This window comes from Microcaecilia unicolor, chromosome 10 (assembly GCF_901765095.1).
Source record: "Microcaecilia unicolor chromosome 10, aMicUni1.1, whole genome shotgun sequence".
Lineage (NCBI taxonomy): Eukaryota > Metazoa > Chordata > Amphibia > Gymnophiona > Siphonopidae > Microcaecilia > Microcaecilia unicolor.
In genome coordinates, this window is record NC_044040.1 from 173,527,574 (window position 1) to 173,553,719 (window position 26,146).

The 26,146-nt window shown below is 45.9% G+C and overlaps 1 protein-coding gene across 2 annotated transcripts in view; it reads left to right on the forward strand.

Annotated features, from left to right (window-relative positions):
- The window catches only part of ATP1B3 (ATPase Na+/K+ transporting subunit beta 3), a 141,839-nt gene that overhangs the window by 41,395 nt on the left and 74,298 nt on the right, over nt 1–26,146 (forward strand). For both annotated transcript variants that reach the window (XM_030216675.1, XM_030216677.1), the window contains exon 2: nt 6,212–6,340. In XM_030216675.1, the coding sequence (XP_030072535.1) occupies nt 6,212–6,340 (129 nt within the window). The remainder of the gene's footprint in view (nt 1–6,211; nt 6,341–26,146) is intronic.

A 26,146-nucleotide genomic window follows, 5' to 3' on the forward strand; every position in this document is an offset into this window, starting at 1 on the left:
AGACATTAAGTGAGACCGAATGGAGGAGGGTGTGTACCGAAGTTAAGAAAACATCAGTTTGTGTGCTGATCAAAGAAAATGCGTACAAGATACTAAGTAGATGGTACTATACACCAGAAAAAATTAATAAAATGTACTCAGGAGCCTCTGCGGAATGCTGGAGGTGTGGGAAAGGGAAAGGTACATTCTACCATATATGGTGGGAATGTGGCCAGATACAAGAGTATTGGAAAGACATTGTGAACGAATTATCAATGGTCTTGGAGATTCCCTTTCCTCATGAACCTAAATGGTGCTTACTAGGGTGGGGAAATCACAGAGGGCAAAAATGGCAACAAAGAGTTAAACGGATAGGGCTAGCAGCAGCGAAAACGGGTATAGCACGCCATTGGAAAAGTAAACTGGGGCCCACAAAGACTGATTGGAAAGTTAAATTAAGGGAGCTCATAGAGTTGGATAAATTAACAGACAAAAGAATAGGGAGATACAATTCTGAAGCAAAAGAATGGACACAATTACAAGAACTCTTGAAAGATACGGAATAAGAAGAAGCTGATATAATATCCTGAGGATTAAAAGAAGGGGGGGGGAGGGGGAGGGGGAGGTGAGGGAGGGAGAGGGAGGAGGGAGGGGAGGGGAGGGAGAAAATGTATAAAATATAGAGAAGCATTGTTATAATATTATGAGAAATGGAGTGTTAAGTTATGTTATAACGCAGTTGTGATATTCTGTTTTTGCAATAAACTTTATAAATTAAAAAAAAAAAAAAAAAAGATTTGGCAATCCATTGAGCAAATAGTGCTTGCCACCTATCCTCTGAGGGCTATCCCTTGATTGCCGGACCAACTCTTGAGAAAGGTGGCTCTTGAAGCCCTGCCACTCCTCCGTTGGCCCTTGTTGATCTGGGCAGCACTCTGGAAGAAAGTTTTTCCAGGGCGAAAGTATTTTTTGCACATGTACATTCGATTTGCTACACAGTTTGCTCCGGGGGGTATAGATCCCTACTTTTCGCTCATGGGAGAGGATGGGTCTGTGTACACTGGGTCAAATTTGGGGGGGAAGGAGAATTTATATCATTTCAGGATAATCAAGAGGAATATGGGCTCCCGGATTTTCATGCATTTCAGTACCAGCAGGTGCGGGATTTTATTGTTAGGTGAGCTAAGGGTGAGCTGAGTCTGACTGAGACATCATTGGAGCGGGCAATGGTGAGTGGAGCACATAGGGGTTGTATTTCCAGAATATATAGGGCCCTTCTAGCTTATCATAAACCAATGGGAAATTGCATTGGGGGCTTCCTTTGAATATTGGCAATGGGAGCTTATATTCAAGTCTTTGCTTAAAGTTTGTTTTGAGCTAAGATTGCGACTACTGCTTCAGCCTTCTGACATGACACCACCCCCTGTCAATTAAACCTCCTTGGGTATGGGTATGCCATCTGGTTTGAAGGCAAGACCATAGATCCTTTCGCTTGCCCTAAACAAAAAAAATTGCTTGAATACCTATATCTATTAGAGGCAGGTCTCAAGACTAAATTCAGTAAGGATTCACTCTAGCGCAATCGGGTTTACCCTTTGCCCATCAATGATAAGCTCTATGAGGAGCTTGCTAATTTTGAAGCCTCCCAGAATGTTATGGGACCTCACTGTTATCACTGTTATTCTTACCCAGCTAATGAATGCTCCTTTTGAGCACTACATACCTGCCACTTGAAGAACCGGATCTGGTAATCTAATTTTAGATGGTGGTTTACTTCAGCATGCAGGGTGAGTGAGCTCCAGGCCCTAGTGACTGATCTCGCCTTATAATAAATTTTTTTTAAATAGAGTGGTTCTATGCACCCATCCAAAGTTCTTTCCTAAAGGAGTTTTACGTTAACTAGTCAATAGTCCTTCCAGTCCTAAACCACATGCCCATGAGGGTGAAACGCACTGTATACTTTGTACTGCTAGAGATTCTTGGCCTTTTGTCTGGAGCTGGACTAAAGCCCATAGAAGGGCATGGTCCCAGGGGACTGAAAAAGGGTAGTTGTGGTCCTTCTCCACAGAAGCAAGGAGGAGGAGGTTGGGAACTACAGGCTTGTTAGTCTGACGTCTGTGGTGAGCAAATTAAAGGAAACACTTCTAAAACAGGATAGTGAAGTTTCTGGAATCCAGTGGATTGCAGGACCTGAAGCAAAATGTTTTTACTAGAGGTAGGTCTTGTCAGACTAATTTAATTAATTTATTTGGGTGACTAGAAAGTTGGATTGAGAAAGGGCACTTGATGTGGTGTATTTAGATTTTAGGGAAAACCTTTGACATGATTTTGCATAGGTGACTTATAAATAAAACTTTGTGCCCTCAGTATAGGCCCTAAATTGACTGATTTGGTTAGAAACTGGTTTGAGTGGAAGGTGTTAAAGGCTAGTGGTAAATGGAGTTCACATTAAGGAAAGGGATGTTACAAATGGTGTGCTGCAAAGTTTGGTTTTATGTGATAAGGTTTGCCTCTTTGCAGATGATATCAAATCTGCATTAATGTAAATACTCTGGATGATGTGGATAACACGAGAAGGGATCTAGTGAAACTTGAATTGTCCAGAATTTGACAGCTATGATGTAATGCTAAAAAACAAGACATGCAGGCACTTGGATTGCAAAAACTGAAGGGAGTGGTACCATTTATGGGGTGAAAATCTGTGCATGAAAAAAGAGTGGGACTTGGCAACGATTGTATCTGATGATCTTAAAGTGGCCAGACGTGTAGAAAAGGCGATGGTGAAAGCCAGAAGGATGTTTGGTTGCATAGGGAGAGGAATGGCCAGCAGGAAAAAGGAGGCGATGGTGCCTCTGCATAAGTTTGTGGTGAGACCCCAATTAGAGTGCTGTGTACAATTTTGGAGACCACACCTTTAAAAAAGGGTATAAACAGGATGGAGTCAGTCCAGAGGTCAGCTGCTAAAATGATCAGTGATCTTCATCATAAAGCATACGGCGACAAGAGTTAGAGATCTCAGTATGGCAGAAAGGTGGAAGAGAGGAGATAAGGTAGATATTTAAAATACCTCCATGGCATAAATGCACAGAAGGTGAGTCCTTTTCAGTTGAAAGGAAGCTCTGGAGCAAGAGGGCATATGATGAAGGTGAAAGTGGATAAACTAAGGAGTAATCTAAGGAGATAGTTTATGAAAAGTGGGGGATGTGCGAAATGGCCTTCTGATGGTGGTGATGGAGATGAAGACTATATCTGAATTCAAGAAAACAAGGGACAAGCACAGAGGGTTTCTAAGGTGAGGAAGGAAGGAATAATAGCTATGGATGAGTAGACTCATTAGACCTTGAACTGTCATCATTTTCTATGGTTCCTGTTGCATTTCCCGGGGGTGTACAAGAAGAGGTGACCCCTAACACATCTTCTGTAATCCGATCTCTTTACTGTTTCTTTATTGTTGAGAGGTAAATCTACACAGTATAAGGATTAAGATGCAAGAAAATTAAAATAGGGTATACTGCTCCAAGAAGGTTGGACGATATGTGCTAGAACCAGCTATCTGTTTAAATAAAGAATTTTATTTCTCTGCTGCCAGATGTTGAAAGATAAATTCATAACCAGGCAAATTTTTGTTCAGGAAACAGATAAGTCAAGACAAATTATTAGAAGCAGATCACCAAGAAAACGTCCAAGGAGTTTATTCACCACAGCTTAATAAAACAACTAGCCCAACATGACAGTGTTTTGCCCACACAAGGGCTGTGTCAGGAGCATAGAAAACTAGTAACAAATAAAACAATAAATCACCATAATCAGTTGGGCATAAAAACATGTTAATGTAAATGAAACGGACAACTGAAAGTATATACATGGTGGTAACTCAAAAATAAATGTCAAATCTAAATTATGAAAATAGTACATACAAATGTTAATTAATATAAAAACATAATACAAAAAGCACTTAAATCTTAATCGTAAACCAATAAAAAAGTCATAAAAATGCTGGCGAAGAAACCAAAACCTACCTAAGCGGTGTATTTAATCCATGTTACCTACTTGACTAAAAGTAAAAACAAAAAAAGAACCTGTTAGTGAGAGAACAAGTCAAAAATAATATAGACACTAGTATAAAGACTAAGGGCTCTGTTTACTAAGCAGCGCTAAGGGCGCATTAGCATTTTTAGCACACTAATGATTAGGATGTGCTAAACGCTAAGTTGCCCATAGGAACATATGGGCAACTCTACCATTTACCACGCGCTAAAAACGCTAGTGCGGCTTAATAAACAGGGCCCTTAATGGCTTCTGAAACCATGCATTTATCAGTACTGTAGCAAAGGGACAGCATAATGGCAGCCTGTTGCAGTGAATCTGCTGTCACTAACTGGTATGCAGCTTTACAGCTTACAAGGTCAAAGGTGAAGCTTCTTTGTTAAATATCAAACTTATAGTTTCTTACATGCTTCATTAAGTCTTAAAATATAAACTCAGAGGGATTGTTAAAATTAAAAATAATACAAAATAGTATCAAAGTACCCCCTGGGGTTTAAAATAAGAGTCACTGATTAAACCCCAAACCACCACAAATATTCTAAATTGGTAGGTGAACATTCTGCCACCCAAACTGTATCAATGTTCCAATTTTTAAAAACTGAAAAACGCTAAAAATAACCTAAGAATGCCATGCGTTCCAGGAAGTATAATCCAAGATCATTTACACATGCTAGTGATGTCATTACACACTCCAATAATAGGAAGTAAATGTAACCCAATAAAAAAGGCAGCAAGTGCCCTGAAGCCAACAATTGCTTAAAACTGTGTTCAGCTACCACTAATAGTACCAAACTTCATAAAAATTGTGATGTGGGCTAGAAATGTGATTTGGTCAACTGAAAACACAAGTTCCTCTTCAGTCTTTCTATAGCAAATTTAATTGAATATTTGGGGTGTTGTCTTACCAGCTTCAGCTCATGACAGATGGCTGACATTCTCCTCTAGAATTCTCTGATTATAAGCTGAATTCATGGTTTATCAATGATGGCAAACCATCCAAATCCTATTGCAGTAAGACAGCCTCACATCATACCTGCACTATCATGCTTGACAGGAAGAGATTATTTCTTTAAAAGGCAGTGTTTGGTTTTTGCCAAACAAACTGTTTGAGTTGCTGACTGAAAAAGTAACTTTTTTGACACATCTGTACAAAGAACATTACTCCAAAAGTCATTTAGGTTCTGTTTGGCAAAGCTGAGAGCAGCAGTGGTTTCTTCTAGCTGTCTTCCAATGAACACCATTCACATTTATTTTATTTACTAGGATTTATTTACCACCTTTTTGAAGGAATTCACTTAAGGTGGTGTACAGTAAGAATAAATCTTACTTATTTTTATCAAGCCCTGTGGTACGAGAGCCTTGCAGATTTTACATATTAGTTTGGATACATTGTGACTTTGTGGATGATTTTTTCTGTTTGATCTTGAAGTTACTATAGTCTCCAGCTTTTCCCATTTGTAAACCATCTAGCTAAAATGGATGGATGGAGCCTGATATAATTTAGCAGTGGTCTTGTAACCTTGTCCACACAGGTGAGCATTAGCTACTGCTTTTCATAGGTCCTCTGAACATTTTTTGATCATGGTATGTGCTCCCACTATCTTTTATGGTGAAGACCAAATTCAAAACTTTTATGGATTTACTATACAGTGATTTACTTTTGGATTGTGAATTTGTCTTTCCAATCCCAAGTTCAATGTGTGCTGTAATTCAAGACAGTAGATAGGCCTCTTCCACAGAGAGGGCTTACAGTCTTAATTGAGACAAATGAAATTTACTCTTTAGTAAATTTATTTTGAGTTAAAATGCATACTCTATATTTGTGTTTCATCTTCTGGCCTCTTCCTCTTGAGTAATATCTTTGCTTTTATGCTGCTCAATAATAGAGTAGGAGATGATAATGTCTCTGTATACTCTGCTCCTTAAAAGACTACGGAGAAACATTGTCTGGAGGGGGCATGGAGCACAGGTTGAAATCAGGGATACAATATTAAGTGCTTGACTGTTAAGTTCTTCAGTCTCATCTGAGGCAAACCAATCCTAGGTTTAAAAACTTATCTAATATAAGAGGTTTGTGTATGTATTATGCAACAATTTTACCAATGTACCAATTTTGGGATGAGTGTTGGGACAGAGAGCTAAGAACTAATTGCAGTTCCAATCTGACCTTTGTTTCCTCCTTCAGCTTTAATCCTGCTCTTCTACTTGGTGTTCTATGGCTTCCTAGCTGGACTCTTTACCTTCACTATGTGGGTCATGCTTCAAACACTGGATGATAATGTTCCAAAGTATCGTGATAGAGTTTCTTCTCCAGGTAATTATGTATCATTTCTACATGTGTTGAATTATTGTCTTTTGTATTGCTTTTGCATAACATATGTGCAGTTGCATAAAGTATATGGTAATTTTAGAATTCAAAGATTTTTACAAAATGAATGTATATAAGGAGTTCCATATACTACTCCCGGAAAGATTCTGTTCAGCTAATTCTGTGTATGATATATATATATATATATTTTTTGTATGGAATTCCCTCACCATAAAGTCTGGCTCCTTGTTGTCCCAGGCTTGACATGCTCCCAGCTTTTCCACTCCTCAGGCTTGACCCTCCACAGCTCGCTCTCTCTAACTTCAGCATGAGCCCTTTCTCAAATTTGATCTCCCTCCCCCTACAGGTGGAACCCCTCCATTTTCTTTGATCCTACTTTACACTCTCTCCCCTAGTTCAGTCTTTCCCTCCTCCCAACATTTTCCCATGCTGTGCTCTTTCATTCTCTTTCTTTCCTTGTCATCTATACCAAACCAGTCCAGACTAATGGGTTGTGTCCATCTACCAGCGGAAGGAGACAGAGAAAATAGTTTCAAGTAAACTGCCCCTTAAGGGTATCGTGCAGCCAGGAATGTTCAGTATTTTCTCTGTCTCCTAGCGGATGGTGGACGGATTGTTCAGCTGCTCTGGATTGCTGGCTGGTAGCTCCTGTCCCAGATTCTTCTGGTGACGGAGCCAGGGGTGTGCTGGTAGCCATGTTGGGGCTAGTTTTAGATGATATTCAGTGGTCCTGAGTTCCTCATCTGCCAGCTAGGGTGATATCCAATGACCCTGGTTCCCTCCCCTCCCCTTCCTCCCCTGGCTGTCTTTCTAGCAGGGTGATGGTTGATTGTAGCATGGAGTATCTTGTCTCCCCTGTGGGTTTCTTCTCTTCTGTGGTGGTAGGTATATTTGAATTTCTGCCTCTGAGGTAAGCCTTTATGTATTCTTGTCACTAGTGAAGAAGGTTGTTTATAAAAAATAAAAAAAAGGAAACTTTGTTTTCCATATCATCAAGCTGATCAATCCATAGACTGGTGGGTTGTGTCCATCTACCAGCAGGTGGAGATAGAGAGCAATCCTTTTGCCTCCCTATATGTGGTCATGTGCTGCCGGAAACTCCTCAGTATGTTCTCTATCTCAGCAGGTGGTGGTCACACACAGCAGCAGCTCTGGCTAGGCCTCCAAGCCTAATTTTTAGGTTTTGTTGAGTGCTTGGGGTTGAGGGCTCTTCTTGAGCAAGTGCAAACCTGGTGGTGCCAGGTCCCTCCTTTTCTCCCCCCTCCCACTGGCTCCGTTTAAAAAAAAAAAAAAAAAAATTTTGGACGTCCTTAAGGGCGTTTATTTCAACGTTTATTTAAACGTTTATTGCAGCTACTCACTGGGACACCAGTTCGTTACAGCTCGGAGCGGAAAGCAGGTAATTTTAACCTTTTTGTAGCGGGCAGGGGGTTCCCCGATTGATCTCCACGTGGCCTATGGCGTCGGAGGGCGAGGGCGCAAAGAATCGCTCCCCGGATCGCGTGTGCGCTTCTAGAGGGGATGCGGGGGTCTTAAAGCCTGATTCGCCCTTGTTGGGTGACAGTTTGGAGACCGATGAGTGTTCCGGTTCTTCCTCCAGTGTGGCGGTTTTTCCCGCCATAAACGCCCATCCCCCGCTGCTCGCCTCCGCCATCTTGGCCGGCCACGCTGCTCGGACGGCTTCTTCTTGGGCCGCCCTTGAGGTGGGAGACGTTAATGCCATGAACGCCCTTAATTTGGGCGACGGCAAAAAAGCGGCTAAAGTTAAGCGCCGTTCTTCCCGCGCGGCTCCTTCGCGGAGTGTCACGCCGGACGCCATCTTGGATGCGCAGCATGTCTCTCCCCCGCTCTTGCGAGCGCCGATTGAGGGTACGTCTAGGGCTGTGGCCCAGGCTGCGGAAGTGCACAGTCTGGGGGGTTTCTCCCCCGAGTTTATTTTGCTGCTGCATCAGGCCTTCCTTATGCAAAACGCTGCCCCTGCTCCCTCATTTGATAAAGAGGTTGAGGCCCCCGGAAGTAAACGCCCTCGGGTGGATTCCCAGGCCTTGGAGGACTGTCTCCTCCGATGTAGATGAGGGCAGCGTATCAGAGTTCTCCCAACAGTCCTTTGGGGATTCCTTGGAGGAGACGGATCCCCGCTCGGATGGAGCGGATGACCCCTCTGCAGCGGGATCTTTCGCTCAGAGGATTTGCCCAACCTGTTTTTGCAGGCCATGAGCATTTTGAAGATTTCCTCTCCGGAGGACGTCTCTCCCTCAGCCCCTGTTGGCTCCGCCATTGTGCTGGGGACGAAGCGCCCGCCTAGAACCTTCCACGTGCATGATGCCATGCACACCTTGATTTCAGCTCAATGGGATGTCCCGGAAGCGAGCCTCAAAGTGGCTAGGGCTATGTCCCGCCTCTATCCTTTGCCTGAAGGTGAACGTGAGGCCTTTCTGTGGCCTACCGTGGATTCTTTAATCACTGCGGTGACTAAGAAAACGGCGTTGCCGGTGGAAGGTGGCACGGCCCTAAAGGACGCCCAAGACAGAAGATTGGAGGCGGCCTTAAGGTCGTCCTTTGAGGCGGCTGCTTTAAGTTTGCAGGCCTCAGTGTGCGGCTCCTATGTGGCTAGGGCGTGCCTGACTTTGGTGCAGCGGGCTTCCCCCTCGGATCCTTCCTCGGCCCTGGAATCGGGCTTGGCCTATTTGGCAGACTTGCTGTATGATGTCTTGAGAGCCTCGGCTAAAGGAATGGCTCAGACAATCTCTGCGCGGCGGTGGCTTTGGCTGAAGTATTGGTCTGCTGACCACGCCTCTAAGTCCCGCCTGGCTAAATTGCCTTTTAAAGGCAAGCTGCTCTTTGGGGTCGAGCTGGACAAAATCATGACCGATCTCGGCACGTCTAAGGGCAAGAGGTTGCCAGAGGTCAGGGCTCGGGCCAGTACTCGCCCCGGTACCTCCAGAGGACGGTTTCAGGAAGCCCGTCGGTACCGCCCGGGCAGGTCGGGCTCTTCTGCCCCCTCTTCCTTCAAGAGGAACTTCTCCCCCAAGCAGCATTCCTTTCGCAGAGACCGCCGTCCCGGAGGTGCGCCCTCCGGTCCTCCCCCAGGGTCTCGTACCCAATGACGGGGCCTTGGTCCACGCCCCAGTGCAGATTGGAGGACGGCTGTCCTCGTTTCTGGGCGAGTGGACCAGAGTAACTTCAGACGCTTGGGTGCTGGAAGTCATCAGAGAAGGCTACAAGCTAGAGTTCTGCCGACCCTTAAGAGACGGGTTTGTACTCTCTCCCTGCAAGTCTCCGGTCAAAGCTGTGGCAGTGCAGCAGACTTTGGACAATCTGATCCGCCTGGGCGCGGTCGTTTCGGTGCCAGTAAATCAGCTTGGCAAGGGACGTTACTCCATTTACTTTGTGGTACCAAAGAAAGGAGGTTCTGTCCGGCCTATCCTCGACCTCAAAGGGGTCAATCGGGCCTTGAAAGTTCGGCACTTTCGCATGGAGACTCTCAGCTCTGTTATAGCGGCAGTGAAGGCAGGGGAGTTCCTGGCATCCTTGGACATCAAGGAAGCGTATTTGCATATTCCCATCTGGCCTCCTCATCAACGCTTTCTGCGTTTTGCAGTCCTGGGCCGACACTTCCAGTTCAGAGCCCTCCCGTTCGGGTTGGCTACTGCTCCGCGGACCTTCTCCAAAGTAATGGTGGTCATCGTGGCCTTCCTGAGAAAGGAAGGAGTCCAAGTCCATCCTTATCTGGACGACTGGTTGATCCGAGCCCCCCCTTATACAGAGTGCGGCCAAGCTGTGGACCGGGTGATTGCTCTTTTGAGCTCCCTGGGATGGATCATCAACTGGGAGAAAAGCCAGCTGCGCCCGACTCAGTCCCTGGAGTATCTGGGAGTTCGTTTCGACACCCAAGTGGGCAGAGTGTTCCTGCCGGACAATCGGATTGTCAAACTTCAGGCTCAGGTGGACCAGTTCCTAGTAGCCTCTCCTCTTCGGGCTTGGGACTATGTGCAGCTGTTGGGCTCTATGACGGCCACGATGGAAGTAGTGCCCTGGGCCAGGGCTCATATGAGACCACTCCAACACTCTCTGCTGCAGCTGGACTCCAGTGTCGGAGGATTATGCTGTGCGCCTTCCCTTGGACCCAGCAGTGCGCAAGGCGCTGAGCTGGTGGCTGAAGACAGACAAGTTGTCTGCAGGAATGCCTCTTGTGACCCCGGAGTGGATTGTGGTCACGACGGACGCCTCTTTGTTGGGCTGGGGAGCCCACTGCTTGGGAAGGACAGCGCAGGGGCTTTGGTCTCCTGCAGAGGCAAAGTGGTCTATCAACCTCCTGGAACTCAGAGCCATTCGGTTTGCGCTTTTGGAGTTCCTCCCGGTACTGGCGCTGAAGCCAGTACGGGTCCTGTCGGACAATGCCACGGCTGTGGCCTATGTCAACCGCCAGGGAGGTACCAAGAGCGCCCCTCTAGCCAAGGAGGCTATGAATCTTTGCCAGTGGGCGGAAGCGAACCTGGAACAGCTGTCAGCGGCCCACATTGCCGGAGTCATGAATGTCAAGGCGGACTTTCTCAGTCGCCATACCTTGGATCCCGGAGAGTGGCAGCTATCGGCTCATGCGTTCTTGGACATCACGAAGCGCTGGGGCCAGCCGTGCCTAGATCTGATGGCGTCATCGGCCAATTGCCAAGTGCCGCGCTTTTTCAGCAGAGGCCGGGACCCTCGATCTCTGGGAGTAGATGCTCTCCTCCAACAGTGGCCAACACAGGAGCTTCTCTATGTGTTCCCGCCCTGGCCCATGTTGGGCAGGGTGCTAGACCGGGTGGCAAAGCATCCGGGCAGGGTAATCCTGGTGGGTCCGGACTGGCCCAGACGTCCCTGGTATGCGGACTTGATCAGGCTCTCAGTGGACGAACCTCTGCGACTGCCAGCGGAGCAGGGCCTGTTGCATCAGGGTCCCGTGGTGATGGAGGATCCCTCCCCCTTTGGTCTTACGGCCTGGCTATTGAGAGGCAGCGTCTGAGGAAGAAGGGCTTCTCAGACAAGGTCATCGCCACTATGCTGAGAGCGAGGAAGCGCTCTACTTCTACTGCTTACGCCAGGGTTTGGCGTACCTTTGCAGCGTGGTGTGAAGCAGGCTCACTTTCTCCCTTCACTGCTCCGATTTCTTCAGTGTTGGCGTTCCTGCAAGAAGGTCTGGAGAAAGGCCTGTCGCTCAGTTCCCTTAAAGTCCAGGTTGCGGCTCTGGCTTGTTTCAGGAGTCGCCTGAAGGGTGCTTCCCTGGCTTCGCAGCCAGATGTGGTGCGTTTTCTCAAGGGAGTTAATCACCTGCGCCCTCCTCTGCACTCAGTGGTGCCTGCGTGGAATCTCAATCTGGTACTAAGAGCCTTGCAGAAGCCGCCTTTTGAACCCTTGTCCAGGGCATCTCTGAAAGACCTGACGTTGAAAGCAGTCTTTTTGGTGGCTATCACTTCAGCCAGAAGAGTTTCCGAGCTCCAGGCGCTCTCTTGTCAAGAGCCTTTTCTGCAGTTCACTGAGGCAGGAGTGTCTATTCGCACAGTGCCTTCCTTCCTGCCCAAGATTGTTTCTCGCTTCCATATGAATCAGCAGCTCTGTCTCCCATCCTTTCGTAGGGAGGACTACCCAGAGGAATACATCTGTTTGTCCTGTTTGCAGGTCCTCGTAAGGGTCTGCAGGCTGCTAAGCCTACAGTGGCAAGATGGGTCAAGGAAGCCATTGCAGCGGCTTATGTGGCCACGGGGAAGGTGCCGCCTATCCAGCTGAAGGCTCACTCCACTAGAGCTCAGGCGGCCTCGATGGCAGAGGCCGGGTCCGTCTCCTTGGAAGAGATTTGCAAGGCGGCAACTTGGGCATCGGCCCATACCTTCTCCAGGCATTACCGCTTGACTGTGGCTGCTCGGGCGGAGGCCCGGTTTGGAGCTTCAGTGTTGCGGTCAGGGATTTCTATGTCCCGTCCTGGGTGAGTACTGCTTCGGTACATCCCACCAGTCTATGGATTGATCAGCTTGATGATATGGAAGGTAAAATTATGTATCATACCTGATAATTTTCTTTCCATTAATCATAGCTGATCAATCCATAGCCCCTCCCAGATATCTGTACTGTTTATATTCTGGTTGCATTTCAGGTGCAAGTTTAGTCTTCAGTTCAGGAGGACTTCGTGTTCAAGTTTTTTCAATTGGATTCTTCAAGAGTTGAGACGAGTTTGTGTTACAGTGAGCTGCTGCATTCCTCTCCCCTCCGTTTTACGGGGCTGGATTGAGACCTAAATTCTGCCGGCGTTCCCTCCCGCTTCGGGCGGTTGTAGGGCAGTTTTGTACCCCTCCCGCTTCGGCAGTGTTAGGGTCAGTCAGCTCCTCCCGCGGTTGCGGTTGCAGGATAAGCCAGATCCCCCCGCATCGGCGGGTGTGGTGTCCCTCCCCCGCTCCGCGGGGATGAGCTGGACGGATTCCCCTCCCCCACTTGTGTGGGGATGAGCTGGGTTAATTCCCCTCCCCCGTTTCGGCGGTGGTGAGCTGGGCAGAGTGTCCCTTTGTGGGTGTAATTCTCTAAGTGCTGAGTCCTGCGGATGGAGCTTGGATATCGACATACTGAGGAGTTTCCGGCAGCACATGACCACATATAGGGAGGCAAAAGGATTGCTCTCTATCTCCACCTGCTGGTAGATGGACACAACCCACCAGTCTATGGATTGATCAGCTATGATTAATGGAAAGAAAATTATCAGGTATGATACATAATTTTACCTTTTCCCTCCTTTTCTGCCTCTGAGGTAAACCTTTATTCTGTCACTAGTGAAGAAGGTTGTTTATAAAAAAAAAAAAAGGAAACAGTTTTTCCCTCCTTTTCTGCCTCTGAGGTAAACCTTTTTTAATTCTTGTCACTAGTAAAGAAGGTTGTTTATTTAAAAAAAAAAAAAAAAAAGGAAACTGTTTTTCCCTCCTTTTCTGCCTCTGAGGTAAACCTTTTTTAATTCCTGTCACTAGTCATGAAGGTTGTTTGTTAAAAATAAAAAAGAAGAAGAAACTTTGTTTTTCCTTCTTTCTCTTGCCTGTTACCTGATTTATTTTCCCGCCTTTGACAGTGTATTCTAGGGGGCCGCTTGCGAAATTTCTTTGAATTTCGCTGGCCGGCATCTGATTCTGATCTTGGACCCTTCTGAGCTGGTACCAGTTGCTTTGATTTTTTTTTGTGGGACATGGCTCGCTCGTGTCTGGATCACAAAACTTGGTTGTTTTTTTTCCTCTTCACGGTCCTAGATGGCAGCTGGTTCAGAGGGCAGCCCCGTTGCTGGAACTTGTACCTTTGCGTTTCAGAGGTCTTAGTCTGCCATTTCTAAAGTGGGGGAAGTCTGTCACTGGGTACGTTTGGCTGCAGGCTCAGTCTTTTTAGTCCAGGGCTATTTTTTCATTCCTGTCAGGCTTAAGCGGCTATTGGTCAGGTCTTTTCCAGACTGTCTGGTCTCTGCTGCTTCTGGCATCTTGCTTGAGACACCCCTGCTATTTGATTCTTGTTTTGGCAGCAGGTTTTCCTCCCTTCTGTAGGGAGGTTCTGGTTCTCTTGGCCCCATGGATCCCTTCTGTCTGCTCTGGTTTGTCTGCAGGGTACTTTCCTTCTGGTGGGGGTCCGAGTTGCCCTTGGTCTGGAACTGCTAGCTCAAATCCCTCTTCTGAGTACCCTCGGGAGCGCCATTCTTGCCATTCTTTTGCTTGGACTCAGTTCATTGTCTCTTTACGGGAATGTGCCTTTTTAGGACTAGTTTGCCACAGCTCTTCCTTGCTTCCCTTGCTTTCAGGCGGGAGGTTTAGCCTGGCACAGGTGGATTTGCCTTTTCTAGTTTCAGGCGCCTCTCTCCTGGCACATTTGGCACTCCTTCCTTTTTCTGTAAGGGACGCAGTTCTTTCCTGCTGAGCAGATCTATTGCTGTGCATCTGGATTATTGCCTCTTAGCTGTGCGCTTTTCTCTACTTTTCTGCAGGGAAGTGGATCTGTTCTAGGTCTGGAGTTTGACTCTCCCTTAGCTGGTTTTTCCTCAGTTTGGTGTTAGTGGCCAGCATCCTCTTTGTTCCTGGCCTGGCAAGAGTTGTTTCTTCCTCACTGCCTTACGGCTGCATTTTGCTCCCTATGGTCTGAGGATTCCAGCTCCATGATGCTTACCTCCCTCTTGGTGGGAGTTCTTTCTCTACGTTGACTGCTGCTCCATATCGGTTGCCTAGGAGGGCGGTCGTGGCTCAGAGACCACTTCAGGGCCGAGAGTGTCTCTTGGGGGCTTTCTCTTCTTGAAGTTTTAGTTCCTCTGGGCCAGGGGAGTGCAGCGCCAGGTCTGCATTCCCACAAGTTGTGCTCCTTTCTTGTTGGCCTCCTGGCAGCACCTTCTTCTCTGGCTGTTCCCCGGGACTCCATCTATGCATTTTGCTTGTTGAGCACAGCTCCATCGCTCCATGTTGAGCACGGCTCCATCGCTTCATGTTGAGCACGGCTCCATCGCTTCATGTTGAGCACGGCTCCATCGCTCCATGTTGAGCACGGCTCCATCGCTTCATGTTGAGCACAGCTTCATTATTCCATGCAGTTCCTCCATTCCATATTGGGCACGGCTCCATCGCTGCATTCTGGGCACAGTTCCACAGTTCCAGGTTGGCTTTAGCTCCATCGCTGTATGTTGAGGACAGCTCTATCATGGCATGTGTTCCTTCGCTGCTTATTCTGCAACCTTTCAGCTCTGCATGTTGAACGCAGCTCCATTCTCTCATGTTGAGTGTAGTTCTTGCTCTGCAGGTCTCAGCGTGGGGCATGGTCCTGTGTCTGCGTGTAGAACACAGCTCTGTGTCTGCCTGTGGAACGCAGCTCCTTGTCTGTGTGTGGCATGCAGCTCTCTCTTTGCGTATGGAACATAGCTCCCTGTCTGCGTGCAGAGTACAGCTCCTCCACCTGTTGAGTGTAGCTTCATCTCTGTATGTTTAGCACAACTCTTCTCTGCAAATTGGGTGAAGTGGAGCACAGCTCTGTGACTGCAGGTGCTACACAGGTTCTTGTCTGCGTAGGAAGCATAGCTCCTTGTCGGCACATGGAGCGCTGCTCCTTGCTGGCGTCTGGATCGCAGTCCCTTCCAGGTGTCAGGAGCGCAGCTCCTTGCTGGCGTCCGGAGCGCAGCTCTTTGTTTGCTTGTGGAAAGCAGCTCCTTGTCTGCGTTATATACACAGTTCCACCGCTACCGCAGCTTCAGTTCTGCAGGTACTTCTAACATCCAGCTCTTTCAGTGGGGCACTGCTCATCCTCTGACTGTTACTCTGCTTGTTCAGTGCATTTCTATCTTTGTCAGAGGTGTGTAACTCTTTCTCTGCCCATGGTGTGTGGCTCAGTTTGTGTGCTTTGAGTGCAAATCCGTTTGTTCTCGTTGAGCACTGATCCTACTCTGCCTGATGAGCGCAGCTTCTTTTCTGTCCCTTGAGCACAGTTCAGTCTCTGACTGTGGAGCATATTTTCACCTTTGCCTGTTGGGCACGGTTTCACTTTTTCGGTCAACCACAGTTTTTTTCTGCGGGTTGGATACAGTAACTTCTCAGCAGCTGTAGCATACCGCAGTTTAGACTGCTAGACAAGACTGTCGTCTCCTGTTAGCTACCATTCAGGTGGCACCTTTTCTTGCCGTAGCCTCTTGGTGGCTGGCGCGAAGCTTCTCCATTGCTGGAGTTTGAATTAGTCTCTGCTCCTTTTGTGACCTCTTGGCATCTTGGGGGTCTTTTCTCTACAGTGTGGCTCTCGACTCTCTTTTTGTCTCCTTTTGTTCTCTTGGCTCTGTTCTTTCATCCATAAGCGACCATCATGGATTTCGATGAAATTTTCTGTGAACATTCATACATGTCCCCAATGAACATTGGTAAAGTTTTACGTTCGCCGATGCAGTACTTGCTGAGATATAGTAATCTGTTTGACCCCATACTGCAGCCTTCGCGCAGGGACCACCAGACCACCTGACATGGAATGACCTGATGTTTTCTATGGTTGTACCCTGGTATGCTGCTGTCCTTTTTCTTCATGGTTCTGGAGAGACTAGCACTCCAGTTAGTTGGTTCTGTCAACTCTGGAGTCTCTTCTTGTTCTGTGGAGTTTGATTCTCTCACTGGGCGCGGGTCTGGGTGGTTCCTGGGCCTTGCTTCCTTTCTTCTATGAAGTGTGGCGCACTGTTTGGGGTTGCGTACTCCTAGTACTAGTTAGGGTCGCTTCGTCCGACCATCTTGCACTCAAGACAGACCGGCAGGTTTGGAAGTTAGTCTTTGTCCTGCCAGGGTTTGGAGAAGTGGATCCTGGTCTAGGATAGACAGTTCTTCTCCTTGTTGCTCGTATAGAACTGTTGCCTTCCTTCCGAGGGGGGTCCTTTTGCATGAGTATTTTTTGCTGCTTCTTTTACTACTCTCGGGACAGGGTATGTGATTTTTCTTTTGCTCAGGACATTGGTTTTATGTCCTACGGCTTCAGTTCCTTTTCTAGTGTCTAACTCTGTTCCATTTTGGTAGCCTGGTGGTTCGGATATTTGAATCCTTTTCTGCTGATCATTTTTTTGCTGTGTGTATAGCTTTGTTGATTTTTCAACCTTCTGCATTCTTCTTTTCTCCCCCCACCTATTTGGGAAACTGCTTTGCTACATCCTATTAGTCTGGACTGGTCTGGTATAGATGACAAGGAAGGAAAAATTATGTTCTTACCTGATAATTTTCTTTCCTTTAATCATACCAGACCAGTCCAGATGCCCTCCCTGGCTAATGTCTGTCAGAGTGTTGTTTCCTTTAGGTATCCCTGGCTGTTCCATGACGCTTCAATATGCTGGGATGTCCTACAGCACTGCCTACTTCATCTTCTCTATTCAATCTCCTGCCACTTGTTGTTGTGCCAGCTCTGTATGACTCCTGTTACTTGGTATCACGGAGTTCTTTCCCCAGATTCAGGGGTAGATCTCTATGTGCTTCAGCAAGCTCAGTATGGACCATTCCCTCCTGCTTACTTTACTGTGAGGGGAGGTTGCAGTTGCCTTCGGCCAAGCAGGAACAGTGAGGTTCTGCATATTGGCTCCAAGAGTTTGTTTGGTATTAACTGTGTTTTCTTCTAGACTTCAGAGCACCATTGCTTGGCTATTTGAAATACTGAACATTCCAGGCTGAACGATACCCTTAAGGGGTGGTTTACTTGGAACTATTTTCTCTGTCTCCTTCCGCTGGTAGATGGACACAACCCATTAGTCTGGACTGGTCTGATATGATTAAAGGACAGAAAATTATCAGGTGAGAACATAATTTTTCCATATCTAAGCCTCTGTGAGGCTACCAGCTCTCTTTCCATCCCCCCCAAACTCCTAGCTCTGCCACCCACCTCCCCTTCTGGCATATACCCTCAGCAATCTTTCTCACTTTCCCTAGTTAGCCCTCTTGCACTGTCCATCCCAGTTAGGTACCTACTTCTATCCCAAACATTTTTGTTGTTTATCAGTTTTATTTGGATTTTTCAGTCACCCAAGCCTTTCTATTTCAACTACCTTCCCCAATCTCCTTACTGGTGGCAGAGAAGTGGGATGTGGTCCAGTGTGCAGCCACTCTTTTCTTGCAGCCTGATCAGCATAGGGTAGAGGAACCAGGAAGGGGATTTTGGGGGAAGGAGTTAGAATGTGCAGTTGCCTTTTGGCAATATGAACTGATCCTGTGTCAAATGCAGATCCTATGTAGGAGGGGACTTTGCATAAATTCTGTGTTGCACAGAATTCGCCTAGGAGTAATTTGCTAGCAGGTATATGATAATAACTTTTTTTTTATTAAATAAATACTCCTTATCCTGCTACACCAGTCCAAACAAGTAAGTTGTTTCCCACTACCTGCAGATAGAGACAGAGAAACTGAACGGTTCCAGTGAATTCACTGGTATAAAGGCTGATGCAGTCTGGAAACCTTCAGTATTTTTTCTAACTTTAGCAGATGGTGTAGGTGGACTACTGCAGCTGGTAGATGTGTTTGGGCCCAATAACCTGGTTTGCTGTGTATGGTCTGTGGTCCCTGAGATCGAGTCCCTTGACTGTCTGCCCTTGGGGTTCAGATCACAGTCCATACCCTCAGTAGAGCTTGGAGGTGACTTTCTTTTCCTTCTAACACCCTGTGTTCTATGACAGATTAGTAGCAGTTCCCAGGGGACCACACTCAGAGGCCGGTGTAGTATGTATTCCAATCCTGTCTCAACCCCTCCCACTGGTGCTTCTGCAGAGCTTTAAAAAAAAAAAAAAAAAGGCTTCACATCTTTATTTCCTTAGCTAGAGAAATAGTTAAAAAAAAAAAAAAAAAAAAGAGAGGCCTCAGGGAAAGCAGCCTGCAGTTCAGGGCTGAGCATTGGTGGGGAGATGGTGGAGAACAATTGGACCAAAATCTCCTCACATTCTTCAGTGAGTTGAGGGCTGGGTCTGTACTGGGAGCTCACTGATTTGGAATCTGGGGGAACTGGTGGAAGAGCAGTGCCACCAGTTTTATGCCCTGCATGTGATGGGGCTCTATTAGGAGCATCCCCAAAAGGTGGGGAACACTCAGGGGAGTCCCGAGTTGAGGCTGCATTTTGCCCAAGGGGTCAGCATGAGCTGTGGGATTACTGATCATGGTGAGAACGGTGGCCATTATGTCTCCAGCCCACCAAAATGGGCCATTGTATGGGTTTAAATATTAAATTATGAAGAATATCTGTTTTACAGCTATTTGAAGGAGACTATGAGTTTTCCTGAATCCACAGTGCCCCCTTTGAACAATATCTATTATGTTCCCTGAAAAAAGACTGAGAGTGCAGGTGGAATTTCTGAAGACTCTTGAATGTCACTGGTTTACTGGAATCCTCCAGGTAGTTAGTGTCTAAAAGATCTACTTTAATTGTGTCTTTTGTGTTTGCCAAAGATAGAAATTCAATAATGCACTTTTATTTTTGTCATATGAACTCCAACTTTTTGGATCGAAACTATAGATTTATCCAGATCTTTTTAGAAAGATTCAAGAAAGGAGGAAACCATTTTTTTTCAGTGATGCAGAACGTTTTCTTCTTGGGTGGAAACTTTTTCCTCTAATTCTCTTGCAAGTGCCTAGTTCAATTTTGAGATAGTTCATATATTTTTCTATGAACCTTCTCAGTTGCAAACACTTACTAGATCTAAGACACCTGCCTTGGTTCCATTTGAGTAAACTGTCTTGAAAAAGATAATAGACTTAAAATTATCTGTTGCTTCTCAGGAGAGGAGTTGTTTTAGTCCAGTAGGTGGAAATGGTTTTACTGCACCACTGGGTTGTTATATGCTAGCCCCTGACGCAGCCCTTTAGGAGGGCAAAACGCGGCCGTGTCGGGCTTATTTTAAATAATGTGGTGAATAAATTTAATTTTTCTCAACATTGCCATTGGCAACTCGCATCTTTTTTATATTTCATTATGACAGAGCCATGGTTACATTGATGGTTCACTTGAGGTCAGCCTCAGTACAGGAGATTTTACACACATTCACATCTCATTACTGCCTTGAGCAGAATACCCGACTTGATAGCCAGTTTGGTCAAGCAGTCCTGAAGAATTTGTTCAGTGTCTAGAGAAAATTAAAAAGTCATGGGATAGTGTCACACTCCTCACTTAGCGTTTCTCCTTCGGCGGGTCCCTCCATGTGGGTCGCGTCCTCGGGGGGGGGGGGGGGGGGGTGGAGCGCCGGCCATCTTGACTGAGCTGGCGCTCCTAGGGGGCTCCAGGGCCTCGCTAGCTGGTCGGGTCACCGGGTGTGAAGCGCCGGTCATTTCGGGCCGAACCAGCGCTCGGAGGGTGTTTTGGGGCAGGGCCTCGCCGGAGGGTCACGAGGGGGGGGGTCGCGTTGGGAGGCTGTTGTATAGCATGCCCGATTCGGGCCAGGCTCCTCGATTCCGGATCTTCGCCCTGCCTCCTACCTTGCAGGGATTGGCTCCTTGCTGTCTAAATCCTCCCCCTCGGTGGGTTTACCAATGGAGATTCCCCTGCTCAGCTGATCTCGGGATTCCTGATGGGGAGGGCTACTTAAGGAGCGTCCCCTCTTCACTCGTTGCTTCGGCTTCTACCTCGGTAGGTGATTGACTGTGTTGCATCTAGTTTCAGGTTGCTATCTGCTTGCTGCTTGACTCGACCCCTGCTTGAATCCAGACTACTCTGTGCTTGCTGCCTGACTCGACCCCTGCTTGAATCCAGACTATTCTCTGCTTGCTGCCTGACTCGACCCCTGCTTGAATCCAGACTACTCTCTGCTTGCTGCCTGACTCGACCCCTGCTTGAATCCAGACTACTCTCTGCTTGCTGCCTGACCCGACCCCTGCTTGAATCCATACTACTCTCTGCTTGCTGCCTGACCCGACCCCTGCTTGAATCCAGACTACTCTCTGCTTGCTGCCTGACCCGACCCCTGCTTGAATCCAGACTACTCTCTGCTTGCTGCCTGACCCGACCCCTGCTTGAATCCAGACTACTTCCTGCTTGCTACCTGACCCGACCCCTGCTTGTATCCAGACTACTCTCTGCTTGCTGCTTGACCCAGCATCCACGCTGCCTGCTATTGGCTGCCATCTGACCCCGGTTCGTATCCTGAAATCCTGTTGGCTGCCTGCACCTGAGGGCTCAACTCTCGGGGAACGGCGGTCACTGCAGGTGAAGCCTTGGGGTTGCTCGGCTGCCCAACTGAGTGCCAGTTCGAGTCTTCGGCCCGTTGCTCCATCTGGGCACAAGAACTCAAAGACACGACAGATAGGAGGCAATGTTCTTCTCTGGATTAAGAATTGGTTATTGGACAAACAGAGGGTAGGGTTAAATGGTCATTTTTCTCAATGGAGGAGAGTGAATAGTGGAGTGCTGCAGGGATCTGTACTGGAACTGATGCTATTTAACATATGTATAAATGATCTGGAAATTAGAACGAGTGAGGTGATTAAATTTGCAGATAACTCAAAACTATTCAAAGTTGTCAAAATGCATTTGGATTGTGAAATATTACATGAAGACCTTAGGAAACTGGAAGACTGGGCATCCAAATGGCAACTGAAATTTAGTGTGGACAAATACAAAGTGATGCATATTGGGAAGAATAATCCGAATCATAGTTACCTGATGCTAGGGTCCACCTTAGTAGTCAGCACTCAAGAAAAACATCTATGTGTCATTGTAGACAATATGCTGAAATCTTCTGCCCAGTGTGCGGCTGTGACCAAAGAAGCAAACAGGATGCTAGGAATTATTAGGAAAGGGATACAAAATAAGGCCAAGAATATTCTAATGCCTCTTTCCATTATGTTCATTCCCACTATTCCAGGACATGTGGGTAGTTACGTCCATCGACCATCAGGTGGAGTTAGAAAATACAGAACTGAACACCACTACATAACTCCCTGCTAGCAGCTCAGCTCCTTAGTATCTTCTATCTCCAGCAGGTGGATGGACATAAGACATAAGCATCGCCACACTGGGACAGACCAAAGGTCCATCTAGCCCAGCACCCTGTCTCCGACAGTGGCCAATCCAGGTCACAATCACCTGACAAGATCCACGGAGCAAAGCATTTTGTACTGCTTGTCCCAGGAATAGTGAATTTTTCCCTACGTCCATTTAATAACATTCTATGGCCTTTTCCTTCAGGAAGCCGTCCAAACCTTTCTTAAATTCTGCTAAGCTAACCACCTTAACCACATTCTCCGGCAACGAATTCCAGAGTCGAATTACGCGCTGAGTAAAGAAAAATTTTCTCTTTATTTTTTTTAAACTTACTGCACTCCAGCTTCATCGCATGCACCCTTGTCCTAGTATTTTTGGAAAGCGTAAACAGACGCTCCATATCTATCTTTTCCACTCCACTCATTATTTTATATACCTCTATCATATCACCCCTCTGCCGCCTTTTCTCCAAGCTGAAGAGCCCCAACATAGGAAAGTCATCCCATCCCCTTAATCATCTTTGTCACCCTTCTCTGCACCTTTTCTAATTCCACTATATCTTTTTTGAGGTGCGGCGACCAGAATTGAACACAATACTCTAGGTGCGGTTGCACCATGGACCGATATAGTGGCATTATATCCCACTATATCCCTTTCCTAATAATACCTAACATTCTATTTGCTTTCTTAGCCGCAGCAGCACACTGAGCAGAAGATTTCAACGTTTCATCAATGATGACTCCCAGGTCCCTTTCTCATTCCGTGACTCCTAACGCTGAACCTTGCATGACGTAGCTATAGTTTGGGTTCCTCTTTCCCACATGCATCACTTTGCACTTGCTCACATTGAACGTCATCTGCCATTTAGATGCCCAGTCTCCTAGTCTCGCAATATCTTCTTGCAACTTTTCACAATCTTCCCGCGATTTGACTACCTTAAGAGTCATTCCGTGTCAAGTGGACCAATTTTAAAGGTCGTCCCCACCTCACCATCTCAGATTTTGATGAAATTTGGTACATAGTTTCTTTATGATAAAAAACTAAGCTGTGCAAAACTTTAGTTCAAAAGACTAAAAATTGGAGGTTCTAGGGGACCTCAAGTAAAGGGTTGCAAAATGTCACCTGAGCAAAAATGACATTTTGGGCCAACTTCCAGAAGCTGTAAAACTGGAAGTTTTAGTAGTACAAGGGGGATATTTGGAGAACCTGCACTACTTTTAGGGCTTAATGAACTGGCAAAACCCCATGTTCCTAGTCCTCTTACTTTTTGAATGGTTTAGGCTCAAACTTTGCCAAAAAAACGGCAAAAATCAATTTACAGTGATGTTGAGGCTGCTGTAGTTTCTAAACTAGTTGGCCTTTCAGGTTGATTTTTGGTAGGTGTACTAAATGCACGGCTGTAATGAGGCATTCCAATTTGCAGCACTTTCCTTCAAGTGGTTGAAAAATTATAAGCGTTCAAAGTTGGTATAAAAAGCATTTTTGCCCATTTTGGGCTATCTTTGATGCCCTTGATCTCCAGTGGGACAGCTTCAATATTCTTTCTTTTAGCACCATTAGAAAGAGCAGATTTCCTTCTATCAGAATATGTAGTTTTCAATTTGGAGTCTCTCCATATAAGGATTGCAAAAAAAGTGTTTTTTGGCCAGTATTGTTGAATGATAGATGAAACGGATATAGGGCCCATCAATGTTTCTAATTGCTGTATAAGTCACTCAGTTGCTTTAAGCATGCGTTGGTCCATGGTGGCTATGCCACTACCAATTCAATAGGAAGTGGCAACCTCATCGCCAAGAGGTCACGCCCGATAGCAAGGCAAGTCCAGCCACTTGGCACAGGTTCCCAAGCCTGAAGGTGGGCATCTTACTTGAGGTTCCCAAGCCTCATTTGGTTGTCTTTGCCTAGTTTCTCAAGCCTAATGGGGGTGTCTTAATGGTTCCCAAGTAAAACCTCAGTGCTGAAGTGACAAGAATTTTTCACTGATAAGTTTCACTGCTGTTTCTGGAAATGTATACTGTCGTCCAAGTGTGTAGTTGCTGGTACTGGAAGAACTGCTAGAATATGCTATTCAGAAATCCAACAAGAATCTCTTCTGCTAGGCCAATGAAATGATCGTGCAGGCCCGCATGGATGCATAAAGTTGACCAAGGCATCATGTTCTTCAAATGATGTGTCACAGACATTGCCAATCCACCATTTGTTGTCATAAACACAGGCAACATACTGCCCAGGCTGAAGTTGAGACACATTTATGCCAGGTACACTCACTGGGTCATCCGACTGACAAAGTTTGACAACAAATGAGGAGGAATCATTTGACATTCTACTGACTGAAATTTGGTTCAAGTCAATGGGAATAAACTGGTGATTTAGTTCCAGCAACTGTGGAAGCTTTACTGAATTTTTCCTCTTGTGCAGATCTTGAAGATTCAATTTCATCCTTGGAAACAAAAAAGAACTTGATTTTATTTATTTTTTGATCACAAAATTCAAACAAGCCTTGTGCTGTGAGAATTTGGCTATTTTTAGGTCTTTGCAAACTAGCCTGAGCAGCTAGTCGCTTTGTTGTACCACCTATGGCATCACATGGTGACTTGCCATGGCTTCTGCCAAAGAAATTCCACTGTGCACTTATTCCAAATTCTGTTTGATGATAGCACAAGTTGGCAAAGTTTTTGAAGTTCTTGTATTGTGCAGCTGAGCCATCACTAAAGTATGTTACATATTTTATTTCTCCAATTTTGCTTTTCAAGAACGCGATTAATTTTTCCAAGAATGCATGTACAGCAACTGCATCATGCCGCAAGCTGTCACTTATTATGCAAACACTTATGCACTGAATTTCACTTGAAGCATCACGGAAGTACCCAACAAATGGATGCAGTGTAGCTTGACTGTTTTCCCAGTGGAAACCTTGAACAGCATCTTGGACAATAAAGGAGTAGTTTTCAGCAAAGTCCAAGAGAACAACAATTTCACAAGGATTTAGGTTTTCTTTAAGTATTGTGTCTGATGTTTGGAAATGTAATGGTGAATTGACAGGTTTGAAACTTTCAATGCAAGCTCAGATACAAAATCATCAACATACATTTGTTTGGTCTCCAGTGTGGTGCGATCTGTATGAACCCACTGCTTAAACTCGATTGTTTCACCTGGGTCAGCATCAATGAACACTTCTGTCAGGTAATTTTCAAGCACATCTTTACCTGGACATATTTCACACCTGTGAAGCATGCATTCTTTGCATTCCAAATTGCACACAGTTTTAGCTATCAGTGCTTTGTAATCTTCGTTCAGCAGATGGCTTCCAGCAAGCATAAGCTTCACATTTTGATGAATGACACAAACACACACTGAATGCATACCAGATGAGCCAACAGTGACACACCATTTTGGCCTTAGCTCACAAAATTTGGAAAAACCCACTTCTGGCCCATTTCGAGTACGATATGCAACATACATTTCTTTTAGATTGCTAAGCAGCAAGTGCTTTTGCATTTGAATTTTTTCAGTGCCAGTTCTGACAGAGACAAAATCTTTTTTCCCTAGGCACAGTCTACTGAATTCATCATCTTCAAAAAAGCCAAGAATTTTTTTTTCTGTTTCTTCTGGTAAAACTTTACCTTTCTTCTTGTCTGGTTTTGCCAGAATTCCACAAACTGATTTCAGATTTTTTGCTTTTTTAACCATTCTAGTTGAAACCATGAATTCTGAGGCAGTTCTTTGAATAGACCAGCTGTTTGGTGCTAAAGTTAGTATTTGCAGTTTTTCTGCATGATTTGCTGAAACTTGGACTTTGTTTTTCAACTCGTTTAGCAGGTCATCATAATCAGAACATTTGTCACATTTCTGACTGGTAGAATGTCTAAGCCACCAGCAACTGCAAGATGATGACTCTCAAAGTATTTTGCACTCACCTGATTTTGCGCTTGGTGTAGCCTCGTACATCACGCTTGCTGACTTTTTTGAACTTTAATGGAGAAAAACCAAGAGATGTCAAACTTGTGTTCAACTTGCCAGAAATGTCACTGTGTTCATCATCTGCTGCTGTTGATGATGATAAAGAATCAGCAGCTCTGTTACTGACGTCTTTTCGACAAGATGGACATAGTTTCTGACCCGGCACAAATATTTTGCTTGTTAAGGCCTTTAGCTGGGCTGCTAGTGTGTCATCCAGCACTCTTAAGCCCCTTTTTGCATTATGACCACCTTTGGAAAATGGGTTACAGCAGGTTCTTTGCAAAAATTCAAACTTTTTCAACAGTAAGGATTCATAATGAAGGCAAATAGTTGATCCAGCATAGAAAAGTTGACCAGAATGCTCTTGTAACAACTTCTGTTGAT